Below are 15,816 nucleotides of genomic sequence, written 5' to 3'. Positions count from 1 at the left end.
TGAAGTCGGACGCTTGACCGACTGAGCCACCCAAGTGCCCCCAAGAAACCTATTTTAGAAAGCAACTTCTTAAATCCCGCCCCCCCCCAAAGAAAACCACTTAGCCCAAGAATTCCACTTAAGCTCCACCTCTCTGAACGTGAACTGTTATCAGATGCTGTCACCTTTCTCTTCTGCTCATCACTTTGCCATGGTCACTAGGTCAACCAACTTGAGGACCTTGCTATAACCAGTGGATTACCATTGTTCTGGGGACAGGTGGTTTAAACAGGAAAGGTGGGTTGACAAAGCCAAGTGCTCTCAGTCAGAAGGTGAGATGGAACCACGTTTACACCACTGTGGCTCCTTGTGGGGATTCTGCGTCTGATGTTTAGGGAGCTCTGGAAAGGGCAGGTGTCATCACTTCTACAAATCCAGCACCTACCAAAGCGTGTGACACATTAGAAGGATAACTTCGGGGCACGTGGGTGCCTCAGTCGGGTAAGCGTCCGACTTTGGCTCAGGTTATGATCTCACGATTCGTAAGTTTGAGCCCCACGTCGGGCTCTGAGCTGACCGCTCAGAGCCTGGAGCCTGCTTCCGATTCTGTGTCTCCCACTCTCTGTCTCTGCCCCTGCCCCGCTCACACTGTCTCTTTCTCTCTCTCAAAAGTAAATACACATTAAAATAATTTTTTTAAATAAAAAAAAAGAAGGATAATCTCAACATTAGTTGAAGAGATTTATTTCAAGATACAAAGCAGGAACTTGTTGAAAGGGAGAGGCCAAAAGAAAAAACACAGCTATTTTGATTTCCAGAAACCAAAAGGAAAGGGGAAAACAGGCTTACTTCAAAAACAGAGAAAGAAAGGAAGAAAGAAAGATTTTAATTACATAATCATGTCCCAACAGAATCTGTGGTCACGGGGAGTACCCGAAAAGAAGCTGGTATCGGTGAGATCCTACACACTAGCTCTTTATTTCCTCCAGTTTTGTTTTCTTGGGATTCTGTTAGGGAGAAAACGCTGGCTGCAGACAATTGCTTGCGTTTGTCGATCAATAGATCAAGGAACAGTCAAAGGAGATCGGGAGGAACGGTGCTGGCATTGATGAATGTGGACAGGGCCGATGCAAATCCTGTGTTCAATTAGCATTTTTGTGGACCGAGCAATTTCTGAAAACTGCTTTCAAGTCATAGGATATGCAGGGAAGCACCTGGTGCCATTTCTGGAAGTACTTCTGATGCCTTCAACCCATCCCACTCGTGCTCAATCTTTGACCCTTCACCATGCCAACAGTAACATCCGCCTTCTGGCCTACGTGCTTCTTGGCTGTGTTAGGGCTTAAAGCGTTAGTAGTAACAGTCAGCGCTTACTTGAGCTTCCTGACAGAGCACCAGGCCCTGCACAAGTCTCAGTAAATTCCCACAACAATGTGTTGTTTACAAATGAAATAACGAAAGCTCGGAGAGGTGAGGAAACTTGCCCAACGTCACACAGCTGGTAAGTGAAAGTTGTAGAATTCCATCCAATGTCTGTCCAAAATCTATGCTCCCCGGACTAAATCATTCTGTCCCTTCTGTTCCCTCACTTCAATCTTACCTTTCCAGCCATGATGTCTGGGTAGCTCTAATTAGCTAGACCCACTTTGGAATAAGAACCTAAGGCTTTCATTCTGACCACATTAATCAGACGTCTGATCTCCCCACTGGGGCTCCTGCCTGTTACAGGTGCCTTCCCACACTTGATGGCCACAGCTTCAGTGCCTTTTTTTTTTTTAATTTTTTTAATGTTTACTTATTTGTGAGAGAGAGAAAGACTGTGAAAAGCGGGGGAGGGGTGGACAGAGAGAGAGAGAGAGAGAGAGAGAGAGAGAGCAAAATCCGAAGCAGACTCCAGGCTCTGAGCTGTTAGCACACAGCCCAATGCGGGGCTCGAACCCATGAACCGCAAGATCATGACCTCGGCTGAAGTGGGATGCTTAACCAACTGAGCCACCCAGGTGCCCCTGTGTGCCTTTTTATATTAATTTTTTCTGGGAGGTTTTGAATGGATTTTGCATTCCGAAATATCTACACTGAAGCTTAGGAATTACAGTCAAGCCCTTTGCCGATGTTCTCTTCTGTTCAGAAAACTCAAGAAAAATCAGAGCAAGCCCCAAAGGACGGCCACAAGCATGTTGATAAAGACACTTATACGTTGGTCTATTTTGTTTAAGCGCCACCTTTTCTCTGGTCCATCACAGGCGTCCATTACTAATGCAAATACCCTTGAGCCATTTTGCCAAAACAATGACTAACAGCATATTTATTCATTTATTCAAGTGTAAACCAGTCCGTTGCAAGGTATAGACGCAAGCCCTGAATACAGAGAGCCAGGGGGAAGGTTATGTTAGAGCAGGTGTATTTCCGAGGATGCCACACGTCCCCAGATGGAAGTCCCCTGTGCAGTATTGTGTTCTTACACAGCACAGTCACAAAGGAGGAAAGCTTCTGACTGGAAGCCAGCTGAAGAGTAACTTGCCAAGCAAAACACGGAGGATCCAACGCCAACATCTCCAGTTAATTCTTCTTGAGGAAGGAGGAGAGTCTCCCTGGGATGAATGAATATTTTGACTGGGTGATTAATCACAATTATGCTGGAAAACCTGCCCGTGTGTTTTCTCTCACAGGGTCCTCGAACACCTTCCTCGCTGCCACCGTCTACAAAAGGGGCCCTTTTAATTGCTTTAATTGAGAAAAGACCAGGAAATGGAGCCAGAGCTCCAGATGAGACATCTATAATAATAGTCCCTCCACAAAAGACACCGTAATATTCCATCTGTCTCTTAGTGTTGTGAAAGGGACGGAACTTTCCCCCAAGTCTTCCCGTTGAGTGGTCTTCAGCCTCCTCACCACGCACTCACTCACTGAGCACTCTGACGAGATTTTAGCAAATTTTCTCAACTTGACTACCTAACGGTAAGTCCATTCCGAAAGAAGAGTTTACTAAGTCCAATGATTCTCTTTTGGCAGGCTGACAACTCCTGGATTTGAATGGATTAAACCCAGGAAAGACTTCCTATGCCAATTCAGAGGACACTCCCCCCAGATTCAGAAAGCTTTTCTTAAAAACTCCCAGAAAAGGGGCGCCTGGGTGGCTCAGTCAGTTGAGCGTCCGACTTCGGCTCAGGTCATGATCTCATGGTCTGTGAGTTCAAGCCCCACGTCGGGCTCTGTGCTGACAGCTTGGAGCCTGGAGCCTGCTGCAGATTCTGTGTCTCCCTCTCTCTGCCCCTCCCCTCCTCATGCTTTGTGTCTCTCTGTCTCTCAATAATAAATAAACGTTAAAATTAAAAAAAAAAAAAAAAAAACACAAAAAACTCCCAGAAAAAGAAATGATAGGGGGGAAGGAAAGAAGGGTTGGTGAGAAAGAGGAAGTAAACCACATAGAATACATATTTCCCGAGCCAAAAGGACAAAACAATTCGGCTAACGTATATTAACCTTTATTCTATGACAGAGACATAAGTAATTTTGTGAGTTCATATGACCTGTACAAAAGACAAAATAAGATATTGCACTAAGTTTAGATATGGGATATTTGGATGTAATATTAGCTAAACAGATAAATATATACAATTTAAGGAATTAAGGCAAAACCAGATGATACTTCCAAACACGACAGAAGGCTTGAAAAATAGGTATAATTAAAAACAGGGGCATCCCATCTCCAGTTAATAAAGTGGTCAGGTCTAAGGGAAAAAAATCCCTCAGGTTTTTAATAAAGTGGTTATTATCAATCATGGTAATTCAAGCTGAGCAAGAAAGTATAAGATTTCCCAGGGAGGAGGACGATCTGGTGGAGGTTCTGGGGGCTGAGCACTTAGAACTCGGGGAAGCAACTTTTTTCCTCGTCAGATTTATGATCTATTCTTCCTATTAGAAAATATAATTTGGAAAATATGACTCTTTCACATATATAATTAAAATACAACTATGAAGCATTCTTTTTTGTTAAGGGAAGTCATGTTGGTGATCTCACAGGGTAAATTTGCGGGCAAGCCATTCGTTACCCTATTGGTAGAGAAGACACAAAGCCAGTCACTGAAAAAAGCAATTCCCAGTTACCTTAAGAGAACAAAAGAGACGAGTTCCAAAGGAATAAAAACAAGTGTAATCAATATATCAACACAGCATACAATTCTTTGGCAGTATCATACTAACCGTTGATTGCAGTCAGAACTTGAGAGTTTTCTAATTCTTAAGACCCGGTCGCCAGTCTTTTAGAAACAAAGAAAGAAAACGCCACATCTGCAACGAATTCAGTGATTCCAGGAAATTAAATTCAGAATGAACCTTGCAGACAGCTTTTAAACTGTTAACACTTGAGCACAGATAGGTATTGTCTGCTGTGAGTCCCCATCCAAGTATACTGAAACACACACACACACAAATCATCTGCGAGACTGTGTATCAGTTCGGACAGGCCTAGGATCCTTAAAGAGAATCCATATTCACCCATGAGAAACCAATAAAAGACGTCAATCCGATGATGAGGAAGTGATCTTCCAACAACGCAGGGGTGGGCCTCCCCTCCCCTGGATCAACATCGCGGAGAGATCAAATCCTATAGGGGAAACACCAGAAAGCCAGAGAACGTGGAATACTGCCAGCCTCCAACCAAGTTACCTTTCTCCAGTTTTAGGTAAACTTTATCCTCCTTATCCAGGTAGAGGAGCACCCCATTAGTGGCAGCTTCGCGGGTAACATCTTTGTCCCCAGCAAAGGCAGATATTACCGGCTTTCCATTCAACATCAGGTTAACCTACGAGAAGAAAAAAAAAACCAAATCACTGAAAACATCTGCTGGGGGCTAATGGAAAATGCCTAAGAGGAAAGACCTTGTAAACCAGCTGATGTTCAGTAAATTCATCCTGGCTGTGGCGGCTACGCACTTAGTAGGTCCACTGAGCTGATTTTTTTTTTTTTAATTAAAATAACTTTTAACTTCTCCCATGGAAATTTCCTGAGATGCCTACAAAAGGATACCACCCATGGAGAGCGGCCTAGCCTCGCGGAAACTGGCCTCCCTTCAACACATAACTTAAGCTTGTGGTCTTATTTACTTGTCATATTCGATAAGAACCTTCCGGTAATGAAGCAAGCCTGAGGCTTCCCAGTATATCAGTAAAAAGAAGCCCAGTGTCCTTGGCTCTGATGAACCGAGATACAGCAAGATTCTATCAGCTTCCTTTCAAGTTACTAGTCAGCTGCAACAGGGACAGTGCCACAGTTCATTTAAAATTATGGAATGTGTGTGTGTGTGGGGGGGGGGGGGGGGCTCTTTTTCTGTTTGCCCTGACAATGTGTATTAAAAAATCGTGATCGGGGAGCCCAAGTGGGTCAGCCAGCTAAGCGTCTGACTCTTGATTTCGGCTCAGGTCATGATCTCACAGTTCTTGAGTTCAAGCCCACGTTGGGCTCTGCGCTGACAACAGGGAGCCTGCTTGGGATTCTCTCCCTCCCTCTCTCTGCCCCTCTCCTGCTCGCTCTCACTCTCTCCCTCTCTCAAAATAAATAAATAAACGTAAAAACGATAGTGATCACCACTACCACTGAAGATTTCAACGATGGGTAATTAGCAAAGAATCAATAATTCATAAACTCATCATTATTATCAAATAATAAACTCAAAATGTGTTCACTTTTCTCCCCACTACAATTTTTATTATGCTGTGTTAAATATTACATACATTTCTAAATATTGGGGCTTGGGAAAAGCTTTTCCACGCTAGTAAATTTGTTTACTAAATATTCGTTCCTTTTGTGTTTAAAAAAAAAAAAAGCACTTTAATGAAATCTGTGGATGATAAATCCATTCACTAGGATATGTAAAAGTGGGAGAAGAATTTGTAATCTATCATTCACCTGGCGACAGTATACAACACAAACATTGAGTGTATGATAAAAAGAATACTAGAATTCCACAGACATGCATCGGTGCCATTGGGTGTTAGTATATTTGGGTATCATAGGCTAGGCTTTGAGTGTAAGGTCAAGCCCATATCCCGAGAAAGCACAACACAAAATATGTTGCTCACTGTGGAAGTGAAATCTGTAACAATTTCCTAGCATCAGAGTAACTGAGGATAAACTCTTTAAAACATACGCAGAGAACACCCTTTGTAAAAAGTATATTGAGTAGTTTGCCGCTTCACAGATTTGTTTTCAATGGTTAAATGTATCTCATGCAGTTTAACAATAAAAGCGAATTTGTTTCATGTAATAGATACTTGTAAAGCTCTGCTAGTCTTACAACTTTCTTCAGATTCATTTTTGCATATGGGTTAACTGAAGTCGGGATCTCAGAAAGTGATCTGTGTCACTGAGTTTTTACTAAGCCACGTTTTTTAAATGGTTGCTTGTTAGGACGGTAATAAATTCAATTGTTTATTTTTCTATATGTTTCTTGTCATAGCCTTAATGGATGCTATAAAGAAGAAAACTGGAAATTAACTGTTTTGAAAATAAACTATAAAGATGGTTGTTTATTTTTACAATGAAAACACATCTTGAGATAAACGCTTAAATACATAACCACTGCCAATAAACACTGTTGCTTGGGGGAAGAGAGGGAACAGGTCAAAACACATACCTGGATTGTTTGGCTCTGGTAGACTTTAATTACATGAAAGCTGAAACTGTAAATTCCTTTTCTTGGTGCTACAAAGACAGACTCCAGGGTGAAAAAATTACCCACATTTACTAGGATCTACAAATAAAAAATAATAAAGAACAGTAAATTATTACAATATTCTCTTCCGTAACTAAGACAAGCTTCCTTCCTTCCTTCCTCCCTCCCTTTCTCTCTCCCTCTTCCTCTCTCTCTCTCTCTCTCTCTCTCTCTCCTTCTTTACTTCTTTCACAAGTAGCTTAAGAAACCATATAGAATAAAACACCGTGTTGTACTTCTTTCCTCTTTAGTGACTTGGAAAATAGATTTGTGTAATGCAAAGTTCTTCTGTCTTTTAAATGGTACAGGAAAAAAAAAAGAAAAAGTAACTGCTTTGCATTCATGCCTCAATTTCCAGCGAGGCCTGATGGCTCTGGAAACATCTAGATAACATGTGAGGGCTTATAAATATTAGCTTTACCTTGAGAGTCAGAGAAAAGGCATCTGCCCTGTATTTATATTCCCATCCTCTACAAGCCTTTGCAATGTCCAGAGATGACGTTTTCAAGACAGCCAATCGGCATCCATGGGCTCTCTGCAGTTATTCCTGGACACATCACACAGAGGCCTGGGCACTCCCTCCACCATGTGACATAATCCATGATACTGAGTAGTGCACAGACTGATCTGAATGCCTGGCCCTCCCCTGAGCCTCTGCCAAACCTCTCCCAAGATCCATGGCCATTTTTTCATTGCTGTGCCATCTAGGCCTTAATTACAATATTTTGGCAATGACTCAGCCTTTGCAGGCTGCCAAAAAAGTGGAGCATGAATAAAGACAGGCTGTGAAATAGGTGGCCTTCTTCTGTTCCTGCCAGTGTTATCCATTATCCTCTTATCAATCACCTGGTCTCTGCTTAAACTTCAAGGGTCAAAAATGAAAAGTAACATAAGGCGCTGTTTCCGAAGAAAGCAACAATGCGCTTTGTATTCCAAGACATGCAGCCTGTTTCTACCGGTTATGAAATTAACTCTGAATCTCAAGAAGTGACCTCTTTACACCAAATTTGCAAATGTCACATAAGGAAGTCCCTTCCTATGGGAAAGCGAGTGGGAATGTTTGGGGCTGGGAAGTTGTAAAATACTTGGAGTTTAATCTAATTCTCTCCAAGAAATAAATCTATAACTGGCATCCCCCAAAATCAGATGTCCCTACAAAGAGACACTTCTACTGTATCAGTGGCCACCAGCAATGCTATATTCCTGCCAATATTAAGCCTTCTGCATAACTCCCTAAAAATATACTATCCCCTCTAAGCAATGCACCAGAATATAGTAACAGGTCAAGCAGATGCGCCAGGCTCAACCCTTGGCTTAAAACACATGTATGTGTGTAATTTTATTCTGAGATTTCACTTTCTTCCAAGTGACCATCCGATTTCTTCCTCTGACCTGACGATCAATGAGCTTTCAATAACCAATCGCCACTGTGCCACACTCCCCAACAGAGATGTTGCAAAGATTTTTTTCAAGCACACTGAAAATAATTTGAGGTACTTAGTGGGGACTTCCTGAATCAGATACAAGTAGCATAATTCATTAGCAGTAATGGAAATGGCTGATTAGTGTTGACTACACATAAGGCTGGATGTTGACTCTACGTTGTAATTAGAGCATCCAGGCACATAGAGATCCATAACTAAATGTGTCTTGTGGTCTCTACGATGCATGGCTCTCCAAAAAGAAGAACAAACCATTCTCTTCCTCTAACTGACAGAAAGGTCACGGAAAAGAATGCACCGTTCAGCGTATTATACGGTGCCCTGTCCGCAATCGTCCAACATTTAATTAAATGCATTGAAATATAACCCAGGGCTGTGCTAGACTTTATTTCCATCAAGATGGAAAATACTGCACCAAAACCCCAAAGGGACTGCTTAATTCTTTAAAAAATTATAGCTATCTGAGAGTAAGCCCCAGAGAAGCATTCTCTGTCTGGCCAGCTGGAGAGTGCATTACTTAGGAACAATTAAGTAAGGAATGGAAATGTCACCTCATCCCCTCCCAGACGCATGTTGCAGCATCATTTAACCTGTGCTCCTACACATGTGACTTCGCATACAACTGTGAACTACACAAGTGCCTCTGGAACTAAAAAGACTCTGGATGCTGTTAGGGTTGAAATTACAACCCCGGAGTCAGTTTTCAGTTTTAGGATTCCTTGCGGAACCTAGGCTGATGCCTGGGGGGGGGGGGGTGGTTCTCATCAGCCAAATCCCAGAGCTCCCGGTGGCTAAACAGAAGCCACAGATTTCATCGGTTCCTCCCCACCTCCTGCCCTCAACCCCACAGTCTGTCTTTCCCTGGGAATTTGCAATTCTCAGAAGGGACAGGAGCAGAGGCAGGAGCAGCGGTTTCCCAGCGCTTCCCAATGGGAGCTCCCCGCAGCCGCCCTTCCTTCCTCGCCTTCCCTCCACAACTTTTCTCCAAGTACCACAGGAAGGCTTTCGGCTGCAGAGGCGCCTGCAACGTGTGTGGGGGGGGGGGGGCGGGGGGGGGATCCTGCCCGCAGAAAGGTGGGCGAGATCTGACCCACGCCATCGCTGCCCACCCTCTCCGGCCACGTGCGAGATCCCTGCAGAGAATGTGGAGCCGCGAAGCTCTCTTTGGGGAGAGGCTTCTTCGGCTGCGGGGAAACCAATCGTTCATCCGGAGACCGCGAGGGTACCGCGGGAACGGCCTCGGCGGCACCTGCAGAGGAGTCTGAGCGGGGGTCGGGGGGTGGGGGTGGGGGGGCGGCAGGCTCTGGCCAAGAGATTGCGAGGTCCGGGGACCAGGCTCCCGCCGGCTCCTACGGACCTGTTGCTGTGAAAACTCGTGCCGAGCTCTGTCTCTCCTTGCCGGGCTCAGCGCTCCCAGCCTCTGTCCCGCTGTCCCAGACGCCTCCTCCAGAGGCCAGGAGGGAGTGCGGGGCGGGGGCGGTGGTGAGAGAGACAGAAGTTTCGGACCCAGGCGCATCTGGAGAGCCGAGTGCCGAAACGATCTCCCGCATCCCAGTCAGATCAACTCGAGCCTGAGCAGGCAGCCCCCGGTCCGGGCTGCCGGGAGCTCGCCCCCCGCCCCGCCCCGCCCCGTCCTCCGCCACCATGCAAACACACACCCGGCACCCTGCCTCCCTCGGGGTCTGACCTGATCGAAGTAAATGATGCGCGTCTTGTTGCTCATCTCGGACGGCTCATGGTTGGTGCTCCGCACCGCCGAGAAGGCGACCTTGGAGTTGGCCGCCCGGACCGAGATCCCCAGAGGCGAGGAAGAGGAGCCCTTGGAGTCCGTGGCCGGGTTCGAGTCGCACACCACCAGACACTTGCCCTCCAGCACGATAGGCTCCGTGTCGTTCTGCGCCCAGACGGGCAGCCCCGGCAGGGTGAGGGCAAGCAGCACGGCCGGCACCACGGACAGCGCCCGGCGCCCGGAGCCCATGGTGAGCCGCGTGAGCCAGCCGCAGCCCGCCGGCGCCTCTGCTCGCGCGCTTCGCCTCCTTCCCCGGGACCCCGGCGCTCGGGAAGACGCCCGCGGCTAGACCGACAGCGCTGCAGGGACGGCGGCGGCGGCGGCGCGCACACTTCCCCCAATTCTGTGCTTTGAAGTCAAAGTCTCCGCTCGCGCTCTCTCGCTGGCTCTGTTACCTTTGTCCTTTAAGGAGCTCATGCAGAACCCCCTACCCCACCCTCCTCCGCCCAAGAATCAGCCCTGCCTGGGGCCCCCGCACCCACCCTGGCTCCTGGACATCTAAAAGTGACCAGCCCCCCACACTCACACCTCAAGGAGGAAAACGGTAATAAATTCTCACCCCAAACCCAAGCACCCCCAGGTGGACGACGGAGCAGGAAAAACAAAGGAGGCTCCAAAACCACGCAAAACGAAACAAAAGCCTCGGGGGCTGGTGGGCGCCGAGCGATGCGGATGTCGGTCCTGGACGCGTCGGGCTTGCGGCACGGACGAATTACACAGGCAGAAGGTGTTTCCCGGACCGAGAAGAACGCGAGGCTGCGATCATGACCAGGACCCTAGCGACTCCCACTTTCGCCTGGTCAAAAATTCCCCGCACCTCGGCGCCTCTCGGACGTCGGCAGGTAGGCGGCAGCCAGCGGGGTCCCGGGCACGGCGAGCACAAATTCGCGGGATCAGCTCCAGGGCGCAGGGCGGCTCGGCGGCGGGGTCCTCTCCCAGCCGCTGCCGCGCGCCCGGAGTCCCTGCGCACAACTTTGTCTGTCCTCGCGCAGCCGGGAGGGCGCCAGGCGGGCACACGCGCGCTATTTATAGGAGCGCGGCGTCCGGCCGGGTCGGCCTCCAGCTCACCCCGCGGGCTCCCGGGAAAGGGGGAGAAGGGGGCGGGTGACCCCAGCGAACGGCTCTCGCCCGGCGCTGAACGCACCCCGGAGCAAGCACGGCGCACGCCGCCGCTGTCTGCCAAGGTCCAAGGCCGCCCAGCCGGGGGAGCGCGCGGCGCGGAGAGTGTGTGCCCGGATAGAGGCGCGCACAGCCCCGCGCTCGCCCGGCTCCGCGCCTGCTCGCCCCTCCTCGGTCTGGGCGGGCGGAGGGGGCTACGGCTCTCCTCGCCCCTCCCCGGCGCGGCACTCCGCCGCCGAGCGCTCTCCGAGCCGAGCGCGGGGCTGCCAGCCCGGGGTGCGGAGCCGGGTGCGCGGCGGCGCGCTGCCGGGGACCCGGGGACCCGCCGGCGTCCCGACCGCGGCTGGCCCAGAGCCGGCCCCAATGCGCCCTGGCGCCGGGCGAGCCCTGGGGAGCCTCGGGGCGGACCCAAGCGGGGGGGGGGGGGGGGGCGGGGAGGGGGGGAGGTTAGACTGGGGGCGCCAGGAGGAGGTGCTGGATGCCTTCGGCTCCGGGAAGAGGAGCCTTAGAAGCTGTAGGGGCGCGCGCCTTCCCGCCCACCCCGCGAATCCACCCCAGGCCAGGCCAGAGAAAGAGTGTGACAGAGTTAACAAGGGAAGAGAAAGTCCTCCGAAACCGGATCCCCACAAAAAGGCCAACTCCACTGCTGAGAACACAGCACCTTTCTCCCCTCCTGATGCGCCGCCCTCCCTCCTGGGCCACCCCACTGCCATCTTGGCCTCTGATTGGCAAGATTTATCTTTCCGCAGCCACCACTGGGAAGGAAGGGCTTGTCTTGGTCTGGCTGTGAGAACTTGGCCGAGTCACTTACCCAATCTGAGAGGGCAGGACTCCACTAGGTAAGGTCCTGTGCTGTTTGTTAGTATTCATCTAAGCTCCAACCTAAAAGGCCTTCTGAAGAATGGCACCACTTCCCCAAGCACTGATGTCCACCCTAAGCCTGGCATGGCTTTCCACATAAACCCTTGCTACGCTGGGTGAATCTCTTCAGGCTCTTAGCACAGTGGGCTGGGGTAGCAGCTGCAATGTCCTCTCATTTGATGCTGTCTTTTGAGAGCAGAGGCAGGATCCAATTTCTGGCTCCTCTTTCTCTCCTGTAGGGATAGGCACCGCGCCTTCCTTTTCCAGGATATCTGCTTAGGAACTGGGACTTGGGTTGCTCAATTCCAGGCTGGAAAGGGTTTGAGAAGAAAAGGTCCGTTGGCGACAGAATTGTTAAATCCTCAATAAGCTATGTTCCCCACCAACCCCAATATCCTCTCTGTGTCTTTTGCTTCTCTGGGCATCTTCCTTCCTGCAAGAACTCAGATTGAAAGAAACTTTTCCCCTCCTACCTCTTTTCCTCGCCGGGAGTATTTATTCACAGCCACCAGATCCAGCAGGTTGACCATAGCAGGGACTCAGTTGATTACGGAATGACTAGATGCTTCCAAATAGAATGTAATTCTTCTTCATTCACCTAATAGTATAAACTGGTATGAAGGAATCTCTCTCGGTAAAATTCAAAGTCAAAGCCTCCTAGGTAACTGGAGATGAAAATCTTGGTTCCCTATAAAAGACATCCCACTATTCAGGATGTTGTACAGATGAGGAACACTGCATTTTCTGTTGCCTCCTACTAGGAGAAGCGAAATGACATTGTGAATCATAGGTCCTGTCTCCTTTCCCACCACAGCAGACTGAACAGGGGCAGCCTGTGGGTTCTACTGCTGCGGATCCATTTTATACCAGAAGCCCATGACTTGTACATCCTGACTGAGCACATGAGCTGGGGCTACCAAACTTTCTCTTTTTGGGATCTGAATGAGACGCTGAGATGGTTTCCAGTAAGCACTGGGTCCTGCAGAGGAGAGGTCTGTAATCTCCTGAACTGGCCACGGAAGAGCCACATTCAGGTTGACACAGAGGAGCGTGTTGGAAGAAACAGGACTGACCACACTTCTAGACAGAAGCCAGTTCTGGAGACCATGCACTTCTGAGAGATGGGGGGGGGGGGGGGGGGCGGGGGAGGGGAATGAATAGTGAATCTCCAGTCCTGATTCCTGCTCACAAGAAGTCCAGCAACACTCTCATCTAACTTTGCGTTCCTGGAAAACCTCCTGTGTCCTTGCAGTAAAACCCATTTCACGTGAGCTCATTTTAGTAACCTACTCCTGTTCCTTGCTGGCCCGAAGCCTCATTAGAACAAAATCCCAGAAATCAGACCACGTATGGACACACATCGCCTTCCAGAAGACGTGAACAATCCAACCCCCTGCCCATGGGAAATGTTGTCCTCACATTTGGGGAAGGCAAGCATCACCTGCTCCCCACCCTCACCTCCAGCCCCAGCATCCCCAGGAGAAAAGAAGCAGGATCAAGTCCAAGTTCAGCCACTGCACATATCTGTTTCTTTCTTTTCCTTTTTTTTTTTTTTTTCATTTGAAAGTGTTAGAAAACCTCCTATTAGAAAACCTCCCTCTGACTCAAATGTTTCCCTGCTCTGAGATTCCCAGATTATAACTGATGTCCGGGAATTTTGTTCTTAGACCTTTAATGATTTCATTTCTCTGCAGTTGGGCTAAACTTGAAGTATATTAGTAAAGTATGTTAGAATATGAACTGGTCTTGCCTAGGAAAGACTACTCCTGATGTCAGTAAATTCCATGACTCATTGTGTGACCATCCCTTAGAGGAACCAAGTTCCAAACAAGCCCAGGATAATAAGGATCATGAGCGATTTTCTGTTTCCGAAGGAAATGTCTTGAAGAAGGCAAAGATGGACACATGGTATTGACCTCAAAGGACCTCACCTGAAAAATAACCCCATGGTTGAATGCAAGAAGAGTCTGTGCATCAGCACCCCAGGTCAGTCATGCCGAAGGTGGAACGTTGAGAGAGAGGGAGGGAGGGAGGGAGCGAGCGAGCGAGTGAGTGCAGTGGGAGAAACTCACATCACCAGACTACAGTCCACTGGGACACTGCGTTACCCTTTGCCCTCTTCGGTGATACTGACCAGCCCATGCAGACACTCTTCTTCAAGGGAGGATAAGGAGCTTGTGGATAAAAAGGCTCTGTGAACAACCTATACTACGTGACCCCTGAAAGTTTCAGAGCGGTGCCGAGTCAATCCCCAGGACCCCCTCTGGAGACACGGAGACTACCGACTTGCTTTGCATGAAGAGGGTATTCTGGGGAAAAGTAGATGGATGACTTAAAACCCATTTCTAACCGATGTTATGATTTAAAAATTGCTTGAGACACTTCACCTCTACAGTCCCTTCCAAGTGCCACGTTGGACAAGGTCCGTGTCTAAGGTGCCAGCAAGCCAGTAAGCTTCTGGGTTACAGGTGCAGACAGATTCCAATGCCTCTCTTTGGCCTTCCCATGATACCCCACACTCCTGTCATTCATTGTATCTTTCACAGTTTTCTGAAGTTGCTGATTTATTTGTTGTGTTTTCCATGCATGGTCAACTCCTCAGGAGCCCAGGCTTTAGCAGAGAGCCCGTAAATGGGGAAAAAATTAAAAAGTTTATTGAAAACAGCAACATATCATTGCATTTATTTCTCATAGAAGAAATAATATGCCATTTATTCTCTGTTATACAAGTATGATAGGAAAAGTAAAATTCTTTCCAAAATTTGGGGGCGGTGGGGGGCGGGCTTGAAATGTTTAGTCTACCTGTAACTACCAAGAATGGAAGGCCAATGAAGCACAAAAGGGATTTATTGGAAGGACCCTATGTCAGAGTCCAAGGGCAGAAGTGAGCCTTGAGAATGAAATGAAGCCTCGTAGATTACCCAAAACATTGCCTGCCTCTCTCTCTTCTTTCCTCTCCCTCTCCCTCTCCTCCACCCCCTCCCCGTCCACGTCCCTCTCCCCCTCTCCTCCTCCTCCTCCTCCTCCTCCTCCTCTCTCTCCCCACTTCCTCTCCATCTCTCCATCCTTATTTTTCCCTCCCCTGCCTCCGCACATTTGTGTTGCTCTTTCGCTCACTGCCATCTAGCTTCCTCTGGAGCCTACCTGACGCACAACGGCAACAGACACTCCCAACTTTACACGCAGCATATCCATCCACCCAGAGGACACCCCAGGATCCCCGGGAAGAGACCCACTGCCCCATCTGATACCAAATGCCCACCCCTTGGCCCGGGAAGCAGAATTTGAGTGCACACAACTGATTCCCAGCAAGCAGGTATGTTGCCAGAGCAGGGGTCAAGGGGCGATTCCTACAAGTAGCAGGTGGTGGCATGGGAAGGAAAAGATACGGACTCACCTGTATTGTGCGATTCCACGTTAACAATCTGGAAGTCCCTACACATACAGATATGTTTGAATAAGCAGAGAGGAAAAAAAAAAACATGAAGAGTTAGACAGCAAACTGTCAGCACTGGAGGAATGACAAAGGAAAGAAACCCCCTATCCACGGGGCTCAGACGTTTATTACTGGAATGGCCACAGCAAACATACAGGATATTGTGGTTCACGTTTAAAATATTTTTTTTTTTTACTTTTTAAAATTTAATTAAAGTTTGGAGAGAAAAGGAACTGACATTCTTTCTCATATGCAGCATTGGTTGAACTGCAATTTTCTTTATTTTGTTATATTGATCCAACTCTAAGGAATCATTCACTCAATGTCTAGGCAGATGCCCATACATAGAAGGCCTCGCAGCATATGTTTAAGAACTAAAATTACGCTGCAACTAGTAAAGCTCTGATCACATTTCAGAGTCATGTAGGGAACATGTAGGGAAAGCCCCAGCTCAACGCATGATTTGTACGTGGCCACT

The 15,816-nt window shown here is 48.3% G+C and overlaps 1 protein-coding gene across 2 annotated transcripts in view; it reads right to left on the bottom strand.

Annotated features, from left to right (window-relative positions):
* CBLN4 (cerebellin 4 precursor) overlaps positions 1–11,376 on the bottom strand; it is a 63,324-nt gene extending 51,948 nt beyond the window's left edge. Inside the window, exons 1-3 of one of the 2 annotated variants that reach the window (XM_027046697.2) lie at positions 9,821–11,376; positions 6,614–6,730; positions 4,648–4,783 (exon numbers count right to left, since the gene is read on the bottom strand). In XM_027046697.2, coding sequence (XP_026902498.1) covers positions 4,648–4,783; positions 6,614–6,730; positions 9,821–10,111 — 544 coding nt within the window. In that variant the 5' untranslated portion in view covers positions 10,112–11,376. Of the gene's footprint in view, positions 1–3,448; positions 4,784–6,613; positions 6,731–9,820 lie in introns of those variants that run through there. The other variant, XM_027046698.2, reaches the window with a different exon arrangement.
* Between the last annotated feature and the right edge of the window lie 4,440 nt (positions 11,377–15,816).

This window comes from Acinonyx jubatus, chromosome A3, assembly GCF_027475565.1.
Source record: "Acinonyx jubatus isolate Ajub_Pintada_27869175 chromosome A3, VMU_Ajub_asm_v1.0, whole genome shotgun sequence".
In the NCBI taxonomy this organism is placed as follows: domain Eukaryota; kingdom Metazoa; phylum Chordata; class Mammalia; order Carnivora; family Felidae; genus Acinonyx; species Acinonyx jubatus.
Note: the sequence above shows the minus strand (reverse complement) of the source record. Positions and strands in the feature narration are given on the sequence as shown.